The sequence below is a fragment of the Dreissena polymorpha genome, chromosome 8, assembly GCF_020536995.1.
Source record: "Dreissena polymorpha isolate Duluth1 chromosome 8, UMN_Dpol_1.0, whole genome shotgun sequence".
NCBI lineage: Eukaryota > Metazoa > Mollusca > Bivalvia > Myida > Dreissenidae > Dreissena > Dreissena polymorpha.
In genome coordinates this window covers 30,867,277-30,885,871 of record NC_068362.1, presented here as the reverse complement: position 1 = coordinate 30,885,871, position 18,595 = coordinate 30,867,277, and the positions used below count along the sequence as shown (strand labels likewise).

Here is an 18,595-nt window from a genome sequence, read left to right as displayed (position 1 = left end):
AGATGTCCACTCTTAAAGTGTCAAGCCAGCTGTTCTTCCACGACGCAGACCTCCTGTATAAATCCTGTATTAGTATTGATATGTCCCTTAAACTTGCATGACTTACTTCAGCACATGTTTATGCCAGGGACGACAACTCCAGCTTACACTCCCATGTCAGAGAGTACAGTCCCATATGAAGGATTATGTTAATCAATACATGTATATGCCTGGGACGACAACTCCAGCTAACACTCCCATGTCAGAGAGTGCATTCCCCTTTGAAGCATTCTTTAACAGTGCATGTGTATTATAGGAACGACAACTCCTGCCTTAACTACAATGTCCGAGAGTACAGTCCCCTGTGAAGCCGAGAGCATGTTGGAGCGAAGCATCCTGTCACCAGGTATGTACGAGGCTCGTTTGGGGGAAAAAAGATCCTGATGCATATTGTAGAAAATGTCATCCAAGATTAGCCTGTGCAGTTCGAATAGGCTAAACAGGGACGACACTATCTGCTTTTATGGATTTTTGTGTGTAAAGAAAGCCTCTTCTAAACGAAAATCAAGTTTAACCCTTTGCATGCTGGGAAATTTGTCGTCTGCTAAAATGTCGTCTGCAGAATTTCTAAAATTAGCATTTTCTTCGATTTTTTTCAAAGAATACTATCAGAATAGCAAACAGTTTGGATCCTGATGAGACGCCACGTTCTGTGGCGTCTCATCTGGATCCAAACTGTTTGCAAAGGCCTTTAAAATTCAGCTCCAGCGCTTTAAGGGTTAATAAGGCAAGTAGGTTATGGCTACATAGTTTCTAGCTGATACCTTCACATAAATATTTATTGTTTGAAATTAATTTATCGATATCTTTGAAATTTAGTTTTAAAAAGGCAGATACAGTGAATTATCATCATCATCATTAGCCACATTATCATCTGTAACACGGTTTTACAAAACTAACATATTCTAGAGTCCCTGGAAACTTCCGATAAGACGCTCGACCTCCGCCGCCTGTTGCCCGGAAACCCCGCAGGCCCGGCGGTGTCGTTCGAAGCCAACCTGAGGGTGGCGGTCAACTTCAATGGGGGCGCGGCGCTTGACAAGTTGGTGCTACCGACGCACGGGAACATACTGACTATAAAGATACTGATACAGTTACCTGGGGAGACGAAATATATACCGTACATGGGTGGACAGGTTAGAGAATGAAATCATATAATATCTTTTTTGGATTTACCCGATAATAACCTTCCTTATAAGGTTCTAACGACTATTCACCAACCTGTCAGTTATTTTAACTTTTCACCGCTCGTCACTTATTAAAACTTTTCACCGCTAGCAACGTATTTTAAGTTTTCATCACTTGTCTATTGTTCAAATATTTCACCGCCTTACACTTATTTGCACTTTTCACCTACCATCGTTTACTTTAACATTTCACCGCATGTAACTTATTTCAACATTTCACCCCCTAACACTTCATTCAGCCATTCCCCAGTTGTCACTTATCTCCACCTCTCACGTATCAGAGAAGGTAATCACGTGACAAACATGATGGCGACGTCCATGCCGAGGTAGCTATTTTTCGTCGTTTTATACCCTGTATTACTTGTATATTTTTTGTTATTCCGCTCACTTTCTAGCCATATTAGGAAGAAAGTCACTGGCTTTTATTGCATAGTAATATTAGCTGTATATATCGAGTTTACTCGGTTCGAAATTTCTTAGTTGGATGACCTAATTAGGGCTCCATTAAGAAAATGTGCGGGGATTATATAAAGCGAATTTAAATACGAAATAAACGCTAATCACCTTTTTACTGATATGGCTGGAAAGTGAGCGTCATTTAAAAAAATAAACAGAAGTAATAAAGGGTATAAAACGGCGAAAAATAACCGTCTCGGTATGGACGTCGCCATCTTGACTATCACGTGATTACACACTCTGACGTATTTCAACTTTAAACTACCTGTTACTTATTTCACGCTTTTACCGTTTGGTACTTATTTCAGCTTTTCACCATCTGGCATTTCTGTCAACGTTCCATCTTTGTAAACGTTCAACTTTTTTTTCCAACATGTCCCATATTAAAACTGTTCATTTTTCCCTTTTTTCAAATATTTCTACTATTCACGTATTTCAACTTTTCCCTTAATTATCTTGTTACTTATTTCAACTTTTCAGTTACTTAAACGTTTCACTTAATTCCTCTTTTTACTTATTATAATTTTCCCTTACTTACACTTTTCACTTATTTCCAAGCTTCACTTATTTCAACTTTTCCCTTACTTACACTGTTCACTTATTTTCACTTTTCACTTATTTCCACCTTTCCCAAACTTCGACGTTTCACTTATTTCAAATTTGCACTTATTTCAGCTTGTCACTTATTTAAACTTTTCACTTATTTCAACTTTTCCCTTACACTTTTCACTTATTTCCATTTTTCACTTATTAAGCCTTTCCCTTACTTCGACTGTTCACTTATCCGAAACTGGCACGTATTTCAGCTTGTCACTTATTTAAACTTTTCACCACTTATTTCAGCCTATTCCGGTCACGGACGCCCCGATCCCTCTACCAACAGGAATGATGGCCAACCAGGTGGTGGTAGTCGTGCTGGAAAAATTACAGGCCGACCTTCCCATCACCCTCACCCTCAATATTTGGGCCTGCTTCGATGTTGGTATGTATCACCCTCAAAATCTGGGCCTGCTTTGATGTTGGTATGTATCACCCTCAATATGTTGACCTGCTTCGATGTTGGTATGTATCACCCTCAATATATGGGCCTGCTTCGATGTAGGTATGTATCACCCTCAATATGTGGACCTGCTTCGATGTTGGTATGTATCACCCTCAATATCTGGGCCTGCTTCGATGTTGGTATGTATCAACCTCAATATCTGGGCCTGCTTCGATGTAGGTATGTATCATCCTCAATATCCGGACCTGCTTCGATGTAGGTATGTATCACCCTAAATATCTTGGCCTGCTTCGATGTTGGTATGTATCACCCTCAATATCTGAGCCTGCTTCGATGTAGGTATGTATCACCCTCAATATCTGAGCCTGCTTTGATGTTGGAATGTATCACCCTCATTATAAGGGCCTGCTTCGATGTTGGTATGTATCACCCTCATTATATGGGCCTGCTTCGATGTTGGTATGTATCACCCTCATTATATGGACCTGCTTCGATCTTGGTATGTATCAACCTTTATATCTGGGCCTGCTTGAATGCTGGTATGTATGAGAGTTTGAACGATGATGCTGCACTTTTCTTAATTTGATTTTCCATTCCATTATACTCCGTGGCCTACTTCACATCACCCCTGTGGGTCTGTGGTTACGATTATTGATTCATCGATCTTTGACAACCAATGCGCGCCTACCCGTAGGAACTTTAAACTCAATAAGCAATCTGCCTCTTTCTTTGAGAACACCGGGCTTAATGCATGTAAAGTGTGCAGCCCGCATAGGCTAATCAAGGATGACACTGTCCGCTGTTATGGCATTGTTTGTGTAAACGTAGTTTGTTCTTACGAAAGTCCAGTTAAGGCAAAAAGCGTCGACCCTGAATAACCAGTGCAGACTTCACAGGCTTATCTGCGACGACACTTCACACACATGCATTTAGCTCAGTTTCAGCGTAACAAGGCTCACGTCATCCTGTTCTCTTTTTCAGTTACCACACCCGCCTACTCGTCCAACTCCTACACGTCGCCCCCCGAGTGCGAGGTCAAGGTCATCAACTTCTCACGCGTGGACGGCCTGGCAGGGGCCTCCTCCCAGATGTCAGGGGCCAAGGCCGTGCAGGCTTTGAAGGGGTCCAATGGATTCTGGTCGCCGACGACGGACGATGTGGAGACGTACCCCTACCTGTTCTTTCAGGTGATACAATGAGCCGCATTTTGAGAAAACTGGGCATAATGCGTGTGCGTTAAGTGTCGTCCCAGATTAGCCTGTTCAGTACGCACAGGCTAAACAGGGACGACACTTTCCGCCTTTATGCTATTTTCTGTTTAAAGAAAGTTTCTTCTTAGCATAAAATATAGTTTAGGCGGAAAGTGTCGTCCCTGATTAGCCTGTGCGGACTGCACATGCTAATCTGGGACGACACTTTACGCACATGCATTATGCCCAGTTTTCTCAGAACTCGACTCAAATTATGACACGTACTGTATATAAGTCTCGCTTTGGGAAAACGGGGCTAAATGCATGTGCGTAAAATATCATCCCCAAATGGCCTGAGAAGTCCGCAAATGCTAATCAGGGATGAGGTTTTCTGCTTATTTGGAATTTCGTTTTGGAACATTCCATAAAAGCGGAAAGTGTCGTCCCTGATTAGCATGTACGGAGTGCACATGTGTTCACGCACATGCAATAAGTCATTATTCCATAACGTTGCTCATATGTACTGTAAAGGAATATTTTTTAGCGTTCTTTCTTAAGATAAATTATGTTTGGGTTATTTAATGAGTTGATGTTTGGTTGTTTTGTCAAACCGGGGGTTTGTACTCAATATTTTAAGCATCGTTCCGGGAAAACTGTGCTTAATTCATGTTTGTAAAGTTTCGTCCTAGATTGGTCTGTGCATTTCGCACAGGCTTATATGTAACGACACTTTCCGCCTTAACTGGAGTTTGCTTAGAAGAGACTTCCTTAGTTGGAAAATACCATTAAAGCGGAAAGTGTCTTCCCTGATTATCCTGTGCGGACTGTAATTTCTAATCTGGTGCGACACTTTACGCACATGTTTAAAACCAATTGTTTCCAAACACCCGGCTTATTCGATGATATTTTTATGAATTTTTAACAAAATTAGAATTGTCTACACAGAAACAATCAAACGTGTGTTTATAAGCCAATATTGTTTAGAAAATAAGTACTAAAATATCTCTTGAGGTTAGACTTGCTCTATCTGGAAATACGGGACTTAATACATGTGGGTAAACTGTGGTAGTTTCAAACTAGCCTGTGCAGTCCTCACTTTTTGCTTCTAAGGACTTTTATGTATGCCAGAAAATGTATCTTACTAAAAATCCAGTCTTTGCCGAAAGTTTCGTCCCTGATAAGCCTGTGCGAACTGCTTAGGCTAATCTGGGATGACAAGTAACTGTGGTCGTCCCAAATTAGCTTGTGGAGTACGCACTTTCCGCTTCTAAGGACTCTTTTGATTTCACGAAAAATTTTCTTAACAAAAGCAAGTCTTTGCTGATTGTTTCGTCCCTGATTATCCTGGGAAAAATGCTCAGGCTAATCTGGTATGACAGTGTACGCACATGCATTAAGCCCGGTTTTCCCAGAGTGCGGTTCACATGTTTTTCAGATCAATGCACGTGAGGGCCACGCTGTTGTATACAAGGTGACATTCACCCTGAGGTTCTCTAAGTTTGTCGTGCTTAGTCTCTTCAACAGGAACGACCAGAACGTGGACACGAGCGAGGTAAGCATTGTCTGGCATAATCACTAATGACGTAATATAAATTATGACGTCAATTATGATGTAATGGTGTTACTACTGAGGATGTCAACGATCAGAACGTGGACACTAGCGAGGTAAGCATGGTCTAACATAATCACTTATGACTTAATATATGACGTCAATTATGATGTCATAGTGATATAACTGATGATGTCAACGATCAGAACGTGGACACGAGCGAGGTAATAATGGTCTAACATAATCACTTATGACGTAATATATGACGTCAATTATGATGTCATGGTGATATTACTGGTGATGTCAACGAACAGAACGTGGGCACGAGCGAGATAAGTGTTGCATACTGTGTGGGATCCATCTTGTTACATGCATTGAAACATCCATACTATTAGCTCACCAATATTAACCTGGCACTGACTGCTTGAATGTTTACAAGGCAAAGGATATGACGTAGTGGATATGGTGTCCGCCTATCGATCGTGAGGTCAAGGGTTCGATCCCCACCGTGGGAGCGTTCTTTAGATCCAGAGACAACAAGTACTGCTTCTAGTACCAGGAAAGGGACTCGAAAGCTTTTCAAATAAGCCTAAGGCTTTATATGCAATTAGTCAAAAATGAAAAGGTTTAAACGAAATGTTTATGACGGACGACGCAGGACAGACGTCGGACAAAAGACGAACACAAAAGCAGAGCTGAGCTGAAAACAGGCTCAATAGAAACATGCTGTGCATTATGCATCTTCTCAGTGAAAATATCTGGGCCCCTATCTACTGTTGTATATTAAGTAAGGCACATATACATTATGTTATGTGTCCTATATGTGCACTATTATAAATAGCAACGATCTTATTTATTCAATGAAATGTCTCGAATGACACATGTATATCGTTCGACGTACGTGATTGGACCTTCATGACCTACCGTGCACGGGAAAAGGCATGATTGATTGTAGTATTAGTCAAGTGTTAAAGCCACACACCTTAAAATGAAGTACACGTTAATCAATACATATAGATGCAATTTCAAGTGTGCACAATTGTCATTAAATCTTTAGCCTAGTTAACAAGTAATTTATTATTTTTTTTAATTTTAAAACCGAAAGTAGGATTTCTATACGTGTACGTACATTTCGACAAACGCGATTATTTTTTTAGTTTTAAGCGCAAAAAGGACGGATTTCTACCATGTAACCACCAGGTATATTCTAATTGAGATAGATAAAATTAAATATGTAGCCAAATTAGCAAGTAATTTATTATTTTTCAAACGGTAAAACCGAAAGTAGAATTTCTAGACGTATACGTCCATTTCGACAAACGCGATTATTTTTAAGTCTTAAAGCGCAAAAGAGACGGATTTCTACCCTGTAACCACCATATATATTCTAATTGGCATAGATAAAATATGTTTCTTATTTATACTTAAATTTACTATGCCATGTATTTCATTTAAAGGTATGTGGCTTAAAACTTTACTGAGACCAGTACAGCTAACTTAGTGATTTACGCTTCAATAGATAATACTCATAATGATGCTTTAGATACTGATGATTTAAAAGGTAAACATTATTACATTGATGATGGTGGTGATGATGATGAAAGGAGTATGACGACGACGATGATGATGATGATGATGATGATGATGATGATGATGATGATGATGATGATGATGATGATGATGATAATGATGATGATGATGATGATGATGATGATGATGATGATGATGATGATGATGATGATGATGATGATGGTGATGATGATGAAAGGAGTATGACGACGACGACGATGATGATGATACGGCTAATGATGAAAGTGACGATGATGATTGACGGTTTTGGTAAAAAAATCTGATTCTAATAAAGAATTGTTTGTGTGTTCGATAAATTACGCAGAGCATTCCTGACTTTTTTTTCATTTAAAATGTTATTAACGTAAACGTAAATGTTCACATAACGTGACGTTACTTTTCTTTGCAACGTAATGCGTTTGTCTTGTTGCAGAAGATTAAGATCAATACTCCAGTACCAGAGGGGATTAACACGGGACAAACACGATTGTGACGTCCATGCCGAGGCAGATTTTTTTTTGCCGTTTATACGCTTAAATAAATAACTGAAATCAACGAAAAAAGCCTGTCTCGGCATGGAGATCGCCATCTGGGCTATCACGTTATTATTCCATCTGCCCATACACCATGCAATAAATAAATTGAGCTTTCTTTCTAGCAAAACTTGGCGTCAAGCAAGTGTAATAAGTGTCGTCCAAGATTAGCACGTTCAGTTTCACAGGCATATCAGGGTCGACACTTTCCGCCCTAACTGGTTTCGAAAAGACTACTTGTAAACACAAAATTTCATAAAGTGTATTCCCTGATCAGCCTGTGCGGACTGTACAGGCTGATCTGTGACGACGCTCTACGCACATGCATAAGGCCCAGTTTTCCCAGTGCTAGGCTTAATTACGCAAAGCACATTGCTTGTTTTTGTAGAAGATCAAGTGCAACACGCCCGTCCACCATAAGCGTATCACGTACAACTTTTACGGGCAGACCGGTGACAAGGTCTACATTTACGTGAGTCCAACCAAGAACACGCAGTCACAGGTGTCTGACCTTGAGATACACGCCTGCTACACGCCAGAGGGTACGTATGATCGTGTCATTGATGATGTCATAAATTATGCTTGTAAGATGAACACACGGATTATATCAATCATTTGGTAATAGATGTTGTCACTTACGATATAAGTCAATAAGGACATGATGATGTCAAAGATGATGTCAAACTAATGATGTCATAGATGATGTCATATGTGATGTCACTGATGGTGTCTTATGATGCCATACGCGATATGCATCGATGATGTTATAGGTGATGTACACTGTTGATGTCAAAAGGTGATGACGTTAACGATGATGCCATAGGCGATATGCATCGATAATGTAATTGGTAATGTAAACTGATGACGTCATAGATGATGTCATATGTGATGTCACTGATGTTGTATCATGAGCTATAGGCGATATGCATCGATGATGTAATGAGTGATGCACACTGCTGATGCCAAAGGTGATGACCAATGATGATTTCATAGGCGATATTTATCGATGACGTCATAAGGGATGTATTTGATGAGTCATACGTTATTTCCAGTGGTGTCAAAATGGATATCACTGGCGAAGTTTTATGGTGATTGTCTTTCGTCGAGTGCATATCAATTTATATAAACAACTTTTCATGCGCTTTGAAGTAGGTATTTTACAAATTGGGAGGAGTGTTTTTTAATCATCAAACTCACGGTTATTAAAGCCTCGTTCTGGAAAACCTGGGCTTAATGCATGTGCGTAATATTTCTTGACATATTATTTTTTACAGTCCGAAATTAGTCACTTCATAACGAAAATTCAGTTAAGCGATGAGTGCCCTCACTGAGTAGCTGTGCGAAACTGCACAGGCTATTCTGGGACAACACTTCGCGCGTGCAATAAGTCCGGTTTTTCCAGGACGAGGCTTTTGTTTTGTTAGTGCCATATGTGTTGCGCCATGGTTAGTAATGCACCATTAATCCATGTTTCCTGATGTTCCAGTGGCGACAACAATCGCCCCCACACCATTGACGACGACACCGGAACCGATCACGTGCTATTTCTCGTGCGATGCTGGAAGTACTTGTGTGCACGCTGAAGAGGTTGGTGTATCAATGCCTTTGTATTACAATTTTTAACGCAATGTTTATATATTTGCTATATTTTTGTCTGTGGTATGTTATGGTAGTGAACTTGAGCAAGATTTGTGACTAGCCGTCTATTCGGCCCCATGAGCTTCCGTTGTAAGGACATTGATACAAGCCAGCATAAAGGATAACGCTGCTCCGTGCAATTCAAAAGATCGTGGATAGTCACTATAAGAATAAGTATTTACTGCGCACATTTGCCTGATAGAAAATGTGGTCATGTAGCGTTGTTATAAATGTTAAAAGACGTATTTTTACAATGCAGACGAGATTGTATGAGCATCGTTCTGGATGACTGAGCTTAATGAATGTGCGTGAAGTTTCGTCCCAGATTAGCCTGTGCAGTCCGCAGAGTTAAATCAGAGATAACACTTTCCGCATTGCGCCGATTTTTGTTCCAAGGACGATTCCCAAAAATGAAAAAATACCATAAAAGCGGAAAGCGTCGTCCTTGCTTAACCTTCGCAGACTGCATAGGCTAATTTGGAACGACTCCTTACGCACAGGTTTTTAGCACGTTTTTGCAAAATCGAGACGAAAATCATATAAATCTGATTTCAATATCTTCTGTTTTCAGTTGTGTGATGGGAAATGCAACTGTTATGACTGCCGGGACGAAGAAAACTGCACCACCACCACACCTGCTGATGGTAAGAAGGGAATATTTGAGTCGCGTTCTTAGAAAACTGGCATAATGCATGTGCGTAAAGTGTCGTCCCAGATTAGAATGTGAAGTCCGCACAGGCTAATCAAGGACGACACTTTCCGCCTAAATTGGATTTTCGCTAAGAAGAGACTTCATATAAAGGAAAAATGTCATAAAAGCGGAAGGTGTCGTCCCTGATTAGCCTGTGCGGACTGTACATGCTAATCTGGAACGACACTTTACGCACATGCAGTATGCCCAGTTTTCTCAGAACGCGACTCATTTTTTTACCAAAATTATAGCCTCTTACATGCTGTTTCCCAATTGCAAAAAAGTTTTTAAAAAAAGGCTGTTTCCAAATGGCAAAAGGTAATATTTTTTTCCCAAACATCTGACCAACATTTCCCACAAATATATGCCAATCTTTTCCAATAAACTAAATATGGTTTGTTCAGTTAATTATACAGCAATTAAATTCCCTAGCAGTTGATCATATACATTTTATAAAGCAGCTGATCATGCACTTATTAACAATTGGTATAATGTTTATATAATATTAATCTGTTTATTTTTTAAATTTATGGTTTGTCACGTTTTTTTACCCAATCAAAAGGAACACTTTGTTATGAAGCGAAAAACATCACTGTTAAGCACGCACAAAGATTTAAACCGTGGCGTAGCGGATATGGTGTCCGCCTATCAAACTGGAGGTCACGGGTTCGAGGGAGCGTTCCATCGATACCACAGACACCAAGTACTGGTTATAGTTCCAGGAAACAGACTCGAGAGCGTTTCAATAAATTGGTTTAAACTAAAGACTAAAACACAGTTTGGTTATTTTAGTGTGTTGTTTTACTCAACTGTTGATGTTTATTAATATGTTGTTTTGTTTTTCGTTCAAAACATGTAAAGTTGAGTATTGGAAATATAAAAACTATTGACTATATTTTGTTTGGAAAATTAACATTAAAAATTATCGATACAATTTACTTTTATACTGTGAAATGCCGTCATTTTCATGGCGTTTCGACATCATTATTTGAGCAAAAATAAAAAATATATAATTTGTAAGCATTTAATAAAAAGAAAATTTGTTGGATTTGGTCGAATATCGATATTAATTCACTCGTGTTAATAGAAAAAATATATTTTCTATGACAATTTGAGAATTAAAATCGATATTCCACAAAATCCAAAAAAAATATCCCCTATTTAAAGTAGTCATCAATATTGTATTAACCTGTCGTGTAATATGTGCCTTGTTCTGCCCGCAGTGTGCGGCGGTTTCGGGTACGAGCCGGTAGTGCAGGGAGGTCAACAGGTCATATGCGGAGGGGCCGCGGGCGCAACGTGTCCGAGGCCGAGTGACCGCTGCACATACTTCCCGGGTGCGGACTTTGGGCCATGTTGTCGCGCTAACGGTGAGTACATCACTGGGAAAACGGAGCTTTATTCATATGCACAAAGTGTCGTCCCAGATTAGCATGTGCAGTCCGTCAATAAAAGCCCAGGGGAATTGACGGGTAATTATTCTAGATTCTCATGTGACATGGTAACATATGATCATTCAAAAGGACACAATTCCACCGCGCTCTGGGAAAAAGGGGCTTAATTCATGCGCGTTAAGTGTTGTCTCAGGCGGCCTGTACAATCCACACAGACTAATTAAAGACGACCCTTTCCGTCTTAACTGGATTTTCGCTTGCATGTGTCTTCTTTTAAATGAACATACCTTAAAAGCGGGAAGTGTCGCCTTCGATTAGCCTCAGCGCATGCACAGGCTCATCTGAGACGATATTTTACGCACATGCACTAAGCCCCGTTTTCCAGAGGGCGGCACAAATAGCCAGTATTAAACTACCCAACTATAACTGTACTCAAATATAATTCACATTTCAAGTTAATACATAAATAAATTGATAGAATATACAATTGACAGCCCTCGTATTGATAGAATATAAAATTGCTAGCCCTCGTTATTGAAAGAATATAAAATTGACAGCCCTGGCTTTTAATAGAGTATACAATTAACAGCCCTCGTATTGATAGAATATAAAACTGACGACCTTCGTCTTGTTTTAGAGGAGACCACCACCACCACCAAGTTTGAGACAACCACGCCGGCACAGAACGGTACGGTACAGTGTGTCGAGAGTGACTTACACATTCATGTCGCATTGCTTATAATAAATAAATTCCTATTCTAAGCAGAAACCCTTGATGTCAACACGCGAAATTGCATTATTCGAGCCCTGAACAATAATTGAGTCTTGTCCTGAACAATAATTGAGTCTTGTCCTGAAAAATACTGAGCTTAATGCAAGTGCGTAAAGTGTCTGATTTGAGTATCGTTCAGACGAGCTTTAGGCAAGTGCGTAAAGTGTCTGATTTGAATATCGTTCAAACGAGCTTAAGGCAAGTGCGAAAAGTGTCTTATTTGAGTATCGTTTAGACGAGACTTCTTTTAAATTCTTTAAATGGGAAAAGAATGGTCCCTGATTAGCTTTGCGGACTGGCTTCTCTAGTGGGACGACATTTTACAAGAGATTTCTTTACAATTCCATAAATGCGAATAGTATAGTCCCTGATTAGCCTTGCGGATAGGCTTATCTGTATATGGGACGACATTTTACGCATTTGCATTAAGACCCAATTTCCCAGAGCGATGCCTATATGAGTTTCGTTCTGAGAACACTGGGCTTAATGCATGTGCGTTAAGTGTCATCCCAGATTTGCCTTTGCATTCCGCAGGAACGACACTTTCCGCCTTAACTGGATTTTCGTGTAGAAGAAACTTCCTTTAAACGAAAAAATACCAGAAAAGCGGAAAGTGTCGTCCCTGATTAGCCTGTGCGGACTGTACAGGCTATTCTGAGATGACACTTTCCGCACATGCATTTAGCCCCGTTTTCTCAGAACGCGTCTTATAAATATTGTAAACAAGAGATGGTTGTTGTGATCACGCTAACTCCGCAAAATCATTCAATACAATGTGAAAATATATTCTTATTATTAGTATGACCCATCTAGGGATTTTGATGATGGTTTGTGTGGTTTTCATTATAAAACTCACTGCTTTTTACCTTAAAATCATTTAAGGTCGCCGTGGTGTTACGGATATGGTGTCCGCCTAACGACCGGGTGGTCGCCGGTTCCATCTCCACTGTGGATGAGTTGTTTAGATCTCAATAAAAGACACCAAGTACTGGTTCTAGGCCCAGGAATCGGACTCGAGAGCGTTACAATAAGCTTGACGCTTTCGATGCAACCGAGCTAAAATAAATAGGTTTAAACTTACTAAAATCATGTATTTTGGTCAGCATGATCTTCCTTTTTTTTTAAAAATGGCTTTTTCGTGAACAGATTTAAGAGTGGATATCTGATTTTGGTAAAATGTTGAATTTCCGTTGTTTTAATATTCCGATGTGTTTGTGTTTAGTTCGTGGAACGGTAAAACAACGAATTCAACCAAAACTAACGTCACACAAATACAAATGATTTTACAGTATCAGTTTTTATAGTAAAAATAATTGTTTCATATGTTTTTTGGGGGTTGATTCTAGGCGGATGGGGAACATGGTCGCCCTGGTCGCGCTGTACACGGTCGTGCGGCCCCGGGGAGGAGACACGGTACCGGTTTTGTAACCAGCCACCACCGGGTCCCGGCGGCGCCATGTGTGCCGGTGACGCCACTGGTTCCCGACCTTGCAGACTCACAGACTGTGCCTATGGTAAGGATGGCGGCTCCATTAAATGTATGTGCCAGTGGTTTTGTATGGCATTGACTTCATTAAATGTGCCTTGCTGGGAAAACGGAGTTTAATGCATGTGCGTGAAGTGCCGCCTCAGATAAGCAATTTAGTTCGCACAGCTTATCAGGGACGTCACTTTCCATCTTTACTGGATATTCGCTAAGAAGAGCCTTCCTTATAACGAACATACCATACAAGCACAGTCTTACCTGGGACGGCATCCTACGCACATGCATAACGTCCCGTTATTTCGCTTTATTCTTAGACATATTTTGTTACTGTTATGATGGGTTGCAGTGGGGTTTGAATTTGGGGTCCTAATATTTATCGCCCCTATTTTACGGAGTTATTCTCCAATTTTACAGCTTAATCTCCCCTATTTTGCAGTGTAAACATGGGGAGAAAAGTTTATAAAATAGGGCAGAGAACTCTGTAAAATATAAGATAGATCTCGGTAAAAAGGTAGGGTGTAGAACTCTGTAAAATAGTTGAGAGAACTCTGTAAAATATTGGATAAAAGTCTTCCACAACGACACCAACTACTGGTTCTACCCAAGAAATCGACTTGAGGGTACCTCGAAAGGCATTTGATTCAATCGGGCACCAATATATTGGTTAAAAGTCACATAGTGTATCATATCAACGTCGACCAAACGACTTTCTCTTGAGGCAATTGGTTGATAATTCACCATGTGTGAAGAAATATATCGTACCCGGCTAAGATGTTTTCATTGCACTGTCCCGTACATTTTCAGGCCTGCCTAACTGGTCCCCGTGGTCGGCCTGGGGCGACTGTGACGTCACGTGCGGCACGGGAAAACGCGCGAGAACCAGGTGAGCGGAAGTAAAAAAAATTTCGTTTTTTGTGAATACAAGAACCAGGTGTGCGGAAGTACAAAATGTTGTATGTGAATACGAAAACAAGGTGAATGGAGGTACACAATGATGTCTGTGAAAACGAGAACCAGGTGAACGGAAGTGCAACATTTGTATGTGAATACGAGAACCAGTTCAACGGAAGTACAAAATGTTTTTTTTGTGTGAAAACGAGAACCAGGTAAACTGAAGTATAAAATGTTGTTTGTTCATACGAAAATTAGGTGTGCGGAAGTACAAAATGTTGTTTGTGAATACTTGCCGGTCATCATTTATATGGTCAGTATGAGCAGGACTTAAGAGGGCTTAATTCATGTGCATTACGCTAACTGGACAGCCTATTTCGTTCGAAGTTTATTTCCTTTTTAAAAGAGATGTGTTACGCATGCGCACTCGTAGTTTGTGTTATAAAATATTCCGGTAAAGAGTACATGTGCCAATTTTGGATTGATTGAGCGTATCATAAAAACATGAAAGAAAAGTACTTTTAGCGCTCAAAGGGAGGGATATAATAATTGTTTCGTCCGACTTTCATCATTAAATCTGTCCGTCCGTCAGTCCGTCTGCCTCACCTCTCGTGCGGAGTATAACTCGGGATTATTAAAGGAATTAAAATCAATCTTCTATCGAAGGAATTTAAATGTCACTTGAAGCATGTCATGACAGATGATTTCGAGGGGAAGTGCATATTACATGCATAGGCGGATCCAATGGGGGTCGCGGACCCTACGCCCCCATAAAATCGCTAAAGTAAAGTCAATGCATTTAAGTTTCACACTTAACTCGATCTAAATCATCTATTTAAACTCATTTTTCTTCGTTTTCGTACACAACACTTTCCACTTATCATAGACAATCGCTAATTATTTAACTTTAGACTCTCTGTCGCTTGGTTTTTCAAATCAAACTTTGCGATTTTGATGTATCCCTCTTTTGCACATTGATTCTCTTTTCGTAGCATTTTTATGTCAACAATGATGTATGCTCCAAGAAGTGGTTGTCAAAGCCTTCAAAATCACTAAAATCGTGGAGCTTCCGGTGGGCTTCGTCAACATGGACTTTTCCCTGCACCAACCAGGGGCCCTAGCGGCCCCTGAACCCCCAGCAAATCTTTCAATATCCCCCCCTCCCCCCGTTACCAAAAATCCGCCCCTGACATGAACCATAACTTACACTTAGAAATAACTTTGTAGTGAAAGCATTTAAATAAATCTTTGTATATTGATATACAATATCGGACGTAAGTGCAGAGTAAAATAAATAAATCTCTGTTGACAGTACTTTTGGAGTTTTTGCTATTTGAAGATATTTTAATATGTTCGTTTCTTGTATAGATCACAACTACGGACGAATATAAATATATTCAAATTAATCTTTATGTAATACTAGATAGCCTTAACAGACATGCCAAGTACGCTACTCTTAATTAAGTATTTACAATGTTATTGCCCTTCGTTTTAATTCTTATGTATAGGTAATAGATGTATAATTATTGAACAGATTATTAAAAGTGATTAAGATATTAAGGTTGACGTTGTGTAATTGATAGTAATTGTAATCCGCCTAGAAACCGGGTGGTCACGGGTTCGATTCCCCTGTGGGAGCGTTCTTTAGATCTCCCACAAGACACAAAGTACTGGTTCTAGGCACAGGAAACGTACTATCGAGAGCGTTTCAATATGCCCAAGGCTTTCGTTGCAATTGAGCAAAAATAAATAGGTTTTAGCTAAACTAAATATTATAGAGCGAGCATTAATTTAAAATTATTGAAGTGAATCTTGCACAAGTTGACATAGTTGAACGGAACTTTGAGAGGCTGTACAGAGTAACAGTATTATGGGTCCCGTCCCGGAATAACTGGGCTTAATGTGTGCGCAGGCTTATCAGGGAAGACGCTTTCCACCGACACTTGATTTTTTTTTTCAACCTTAAAACACAAAATTCAATAACAGCGGAAAGTGTCGTCCCTGATTAAACTGTGTGGACTGCACATGCTAATTTGGGACGACACATACCGCGCGTGCATTAAGCCCAGTATCCCAGAGCGAGGCTTATATAACGCGTTTTTCTCTATAACAAAGATATTGTTCTACAGTATGTTTTCTGGTTTTTAATAAACACTGAGATTTTGTATATTTTTTTCTCCGCATTGAAGGCCTATATCACACTTATGGAGTGAAATCTATTTTTGAGATGAAAACAATACTTTGGAAATATTCGGCACATACATGGACAAGATCGGCTTTTATTAAAATTCACTTATTTTTTGAGTTGCCTTCTGGGAAAATTGGATTGACCGGATGTTCGTTTAGAAGAGACTGGATTTACACAAACAATTGCATAGAGGCGGAAAGTGTCGTCCCCGATTAGACTGTGTGGAATGCGCCGGCACATGCATTAAGCCCCGTTTTGCCAGAACGAGGCTCAAATGAATATATTTCTTGGCCATTTCCGCTTCTAGTGTGTGTACCTTACATTCACACATACCTTGGGGACACTGAATAGGAAACATTTCTCTTTTGTACTCAGAATTTTACGTTTCCGATTTCTCTAGAGCATGTGACAGCCCCGCCCCAGGGCCAGGGGACACTGGTTGTCAAGGTAACGCCACTCAGACGCTGCTGTGTATGGAGCGACCCTGCATGTGCACGTTCGACATGATCACCTTCCGGAACGCGTTTGGCTACGAGCCGGCTGAGCAGATTGGTATGTCATGTTTATTCCGGTATTACACAGAGTCGCGTGTTAGTAAAACTGTGCTTAAAGCATATGTATAAAGTGTCATCCCTGAGTGAGTGATATATATATATATATATATATATATATATATATATATATATATATATATATATATATATATATATATATATATATATATATATATATAAATAGATATATAAAGTCTGTGAGAATTGATGAGGCTAATCTGGAACGACACTTTACGCACATGCATTAAATCCAATTTTCTCAAATGGACTGCTCGCTGGTTCCTTGATAGTTTCTTAAGTTGTTTTGAATATGACATCAATAGTAGAGTTTAAATAATTATTCTCTTAAACTTAGAATAGTAATTGTTCATACAATTGACTGATCGCTGATTCGTTTTTAAATTTCCAAGGTCGGGTTGAATCCGACTGCATTTATGGAGTTTGAATAATAATTATCTGAAATTCAGAATACGTATAATAGTTATTGTTGATACTATTAACTGCTCGCTGTTTCGAGAGTAACTGTTCATACTGTTGGCTGCTTGATGTTTCGATACTAACTTTTCATACTATTGGCTGCTCGCTGTTTCGATAGTAACTGCTCATACTTTGGACTGCTCGCTGTTTCGATAGTAACTGTTCATACTATGGACTGCTCGCTGTTTCGATAGTAACTGTTCATACTATGGACTGCTCGCTGTTTCGATAGTAACTGTTCATACTGTTGACTGCTCGCTGTTTCGATAGTAACTGTTCATACTATGGACTGCTCGCTGTTTCGATAGTAACTGTTCATACTATGGACTGCTCGCTGTTTCGATAGTAACTGTTCATACTGTTGACTGCTCGCTGTTTCGATAGTAACTGTTCATACTGTTGACTGCTCGCTGTTTCGATACTAACTGTTCATACTTTTGGCTGCTCGCTGTTTTGATAGTAACTGTTTATACTATGGACTGCTCGCTGTTTCGATAGTAACTGTTCATACTATGGACTGCTCGCTGTTTCGATAGTAACTGTTCATACTATTGACGGCTCGCTGTTGTGATAGTAACTGTTCATACTATTGGCTGCTCGCTGTTTCGATAGTAACTGTTCGTACTGTTGACCGCTCGCTGTTTCGATAGTAACTGTTCATACTATTGGCTGCTCGCTGTTTCGATAGTAACAGTTCCTATAATTGGCTGCTCGCTGTTTCGATAGTAACTGTTCATACTATGGACTGCTCGCTGTTTCGATAGTAACTGTTCATACTATGGACTGCTCGCTGTTTCGATAGTAACTGTTCATACTATGGACTGCTCGCTGTTTCGATACTAACTGTTCATAGTGTTGACTGCTCGCTGTTTCGATAGTAACTGTTCATACTGTTGACTGCTCGCTGTTTCGATACTAACTGTTCATACTATTGGCTGCTCGCTGTTTCGATAGTAACTGTTCATACTATGGACTGCT

At 39.8% G+C, this 18,595-nt stretch overlaps 1 protein-coding gene across 1 annotated transcript in view; it reads left to right on the top strand.

Annotated features, from left to right (window-relative positions):
• LOC127840423 (uncharacterized) overlaps nt 1–18,595 on the top strand; it is a 61,465-nt gene that overhangs the window by 16,509 nt on the left and 26,361 nt on the right. The window contains exons 9-21 of the mRNA XM_052368838.1: nt 296–385; nt 949–1,175; nt 2,526–2,664; nt 3,667–3,872; nt 5,311–5,427; nt 7,915–8,068; nt 9,013–9,113; nt 9,736–9,808; nt 11,079–11,225; nt 11,887–11,937; nt 13,368–13,535; nt 14,312–14,390; nt 16,987–17,138. Of these exons, the coding sequence (XP_052224798.1) occupies nt 296–385; nt 949–1,175; nt 2,526–2,664; nt 3,667–3,872; nt 5,311–5,427; nt 7,915–8,068; nt 9,013–9,113; nt 9,736–9,808; nt 11,079–11,225; nt 11,887–11,937; nt 13,368–13,535; nt 14,312–14,390; nt 16,987–17,138 (1,704 nt within the window). The remainder of the gene's footprint in view (nt 1–295; nt 386–948; nt 1,176–2,525; nt 2,665–3,666; nt 3,873–5,310; nt 5,428–7,914; nt 8,069–9,012; nt 9,114–9,735; nt 9,809–11,078; nt 11,226–11,886; nt 11,938–13,367; nt 13,536–14,311; nt 14,391–16,986; nt 17,139–18,595) is intronic.